Here is a 2,329-nt window from a genome sequence, read left to right on the forward strand (position 1 = left end):
TAGCAGCGGTTGGCAAGAGTAATTCTCCGTTTGATTTCAGCGCTGATGTTGTTGTCTGTGTTTATAGCGGAGCCCAGGTAGACGAAGTCCTTTACTACCTCGAAGTTATGGCTGTCGATAGTGACGTTTTGTCCAATGCGTCGATGTTGAGTGTCCTTTTTTGACGACAGCATATACTTGGTTTTGCCCTCATTGACCTTTAAACCCATTTTTGCCGCTTCCGCTTCGATGCTTACAAAAGCGCCATTGACATCACGCTGAGTTCTTCCGATTATGTCAATATCGTCGGCATATGCAAGCAGCTGGACGGACTTTTGAAAGGTGGTGCCTCTGGTGTTGACGTTTGAGTTCTGTATAATTCTTTCAAGAACGATGTTAAGAAAGTCGCATGAAAGTGCGTCGCCTTTTCTAAAACCTTTTTCGACATCAAATGCTTCTGTTAGGTCTTTACCGACTCTGACGGAGCAGCGAGCATTCTCCATCGTCATCCTGCACAGCCGGACGAGCTTTGCAGGGATGCCAAACTAGACATAGCTCTATACAATTCATCTCTGTAGATACTGTCATACGCGGCTTTAAAATCGATGAACAGGTGGTGGGTATCGATTTGTTGTTCCTGGTTTTTTTCCAAGATCTGCCGTATATCTTCAAAAACAAACAAATTCATTTAAATGTTTTATGTTTGTAAAAAAGGATGCAAATGTTTCTGAACTTAAATTCGTTACATTTAAATTGAGTGTGTCACATAAACATTTATCAACAGTCATGGACTCTTCGCTATGGCCCTTTCATGTTCAAGTTAAATATTTTTTAACTCTGGACAGGAAAGAGAAAACGCAAACCATACAACCCGAGCCTCCGAGTCTCTTACATCAGCCATAATTTGCCAACCACAACTTCACCATCGTCGTCATCATTTTCACCTTCATTATCTTCGTCATCATCGCTTTCTCCCATCACACCATTCTTAATAAGATCGACTCTTTCTGCTACTTCATACACACCTTCAACACCACCGCTATTATCGTCGCCGCCGCCACCGCCATCGCCACCGCCATCGCCACCTTCACCATCGTCATCAACAGAAACTTCCCAGTGCAACAATGCATTGCTCTTAACAAATGCTTCTGCTTCTCATTTACCTTCTCATTCTGATTCATTTTTAACGATTTAACGATATTTTTATTGAACAGTAATTATATATATACAATTTGCTTAAAGCTAGTTATCTTAAAAGTTACATTGATTATATTAGTATTATGTTGGCACAAAAGGGGCCTAACGTTTTTACATTGTTTTTTTTTTTAACTAAATTTACAGTTAATTGTCATTGTATTTGTTTAAAATTTTAATTCTGTTGGCAGCTTCTTAACTCAGGTTGTTCAGGTCCGGTTGTCATTGTGAAGGTTGGATAAGGGAGAGGTGGGGCTTTCAGCCACGATAGTGAGCTGACCCAGGATCAGCGTAGAAGGGAATGTTCTCTTCGTCGTTGGTTGATATCAAATCCTCATCCAAAAGTTCCTTAGCTTCTAAGTACCGCTGGTTAGGATGTCTTGGCTGGTTCATGATTCTTCCTATTATTGGGTTAGGGTGGTTGGTCAGGTTCTGTAGGCAGTTTCTGCTTGATTGGATAAGGTATTTGTCGAGTTTTATAATTTTGGCTTCTTCATACAGTCTCTTGTTGCTGACGTGTTTCCTGCGTATCCTGTCGTAGTACATGCCTGTACAGATCCTTAAGATCTTCCTCTCCAGTATTGCTAACTTGTTTAGATGGGATTTTGTCACCGTGAACCAGATAGGAAAACAGTAGGTGATGATAGGCCTGATGAGCTGCTTGTACAAGAGAAGCTTTGTCTTTTGGCTGAGTCCGTTTCTTTCCCGCATAAGCGGATGAATGCGATGAAAGGCGAAATTGGCTTTTTTCAAAACGGCTGCTGCTTGGTTAAATCGGTTCTTCTCATCGAATTGTATTCCCAGATATTTGACGTTATTTTTTGCTGAAATTTGTGTTCCATCGGGAAGGCTTATCTTGATGTTCCTGCAGTTCCTGGCTGAGCGTATTCTAGGATTTCCTGGGGTGGCTGGTCGTCTAAAGCATATCAGTTCAGATTTGGCTGTGTTGATTTTGAAGCCCCAGCGCTTATAAAACTCGTAAAGTCGTCTTATGTGGGCTTCCACTTTCCTTGCGGCTAATATGGGTGACTTCGACTTCGCGTACGTGAGAGAGTCGTCTGCAAACAAGAGATTCTGAGCTAATTCTGGTTGGGGCTGATTGGATGTGTAGATATTGAAGAGGAATGGTCCTAGCTTCGATCCTTGTGCAACTCCG

General features: G+C 41.9%; 1 protein-coding gene across 1 annotated transcript; it reads left to right on the forward strand.

The window, feature by feature from the left end:
* Window positions 1-372: 372 nt before the first annotated feature.
* Window positions 373-1,174, forward strand: LOC129908749 (uncharacterized). Its single transcript, XM_055985495.1, has 2 exons — window positions 373-394; window positions 825-1,174. The coding sequence occupies exons 1-2, from the start codon at window positions 373-375 to the stop codon at window positions 1,172-1,174; spliced, it is 372 nt and encodes a 123-aa protein (XP_055841470.1).
* Window positions 1,175-2,329: the final 1,155 nt, after the last annotated feature.

The sequence above is a fragment of the Episyrphus balteatus genome, chromosome 1, assembly GCF_945859705.1.
Source record: "Episyrphus balteatus chromosome 1, idEpiBalt1.1, whole genome shotgun sequence".
Lineage (NCBI taxonomy): Eukaryota > Metazoa > Arthropoda > Insecta > Diptera > Syrphidae > Episyrphus > Episyrphus balteatus.

Bases quoted from the DNA above. Each gene is read 5' to 3' on its own strand.
- LOC129908749 (XM_055985495.1), top strand. From the start codon at position 373: ATGTTAAGAAAGTCGCATGAAA. The intron at 395-824 runs GTGCGTCGCCTT...AACTCTGGACAG, and splicing joins GTTAAGAAAGTCGCATGAAA to GAAAGAGAAAACGCAAACCA.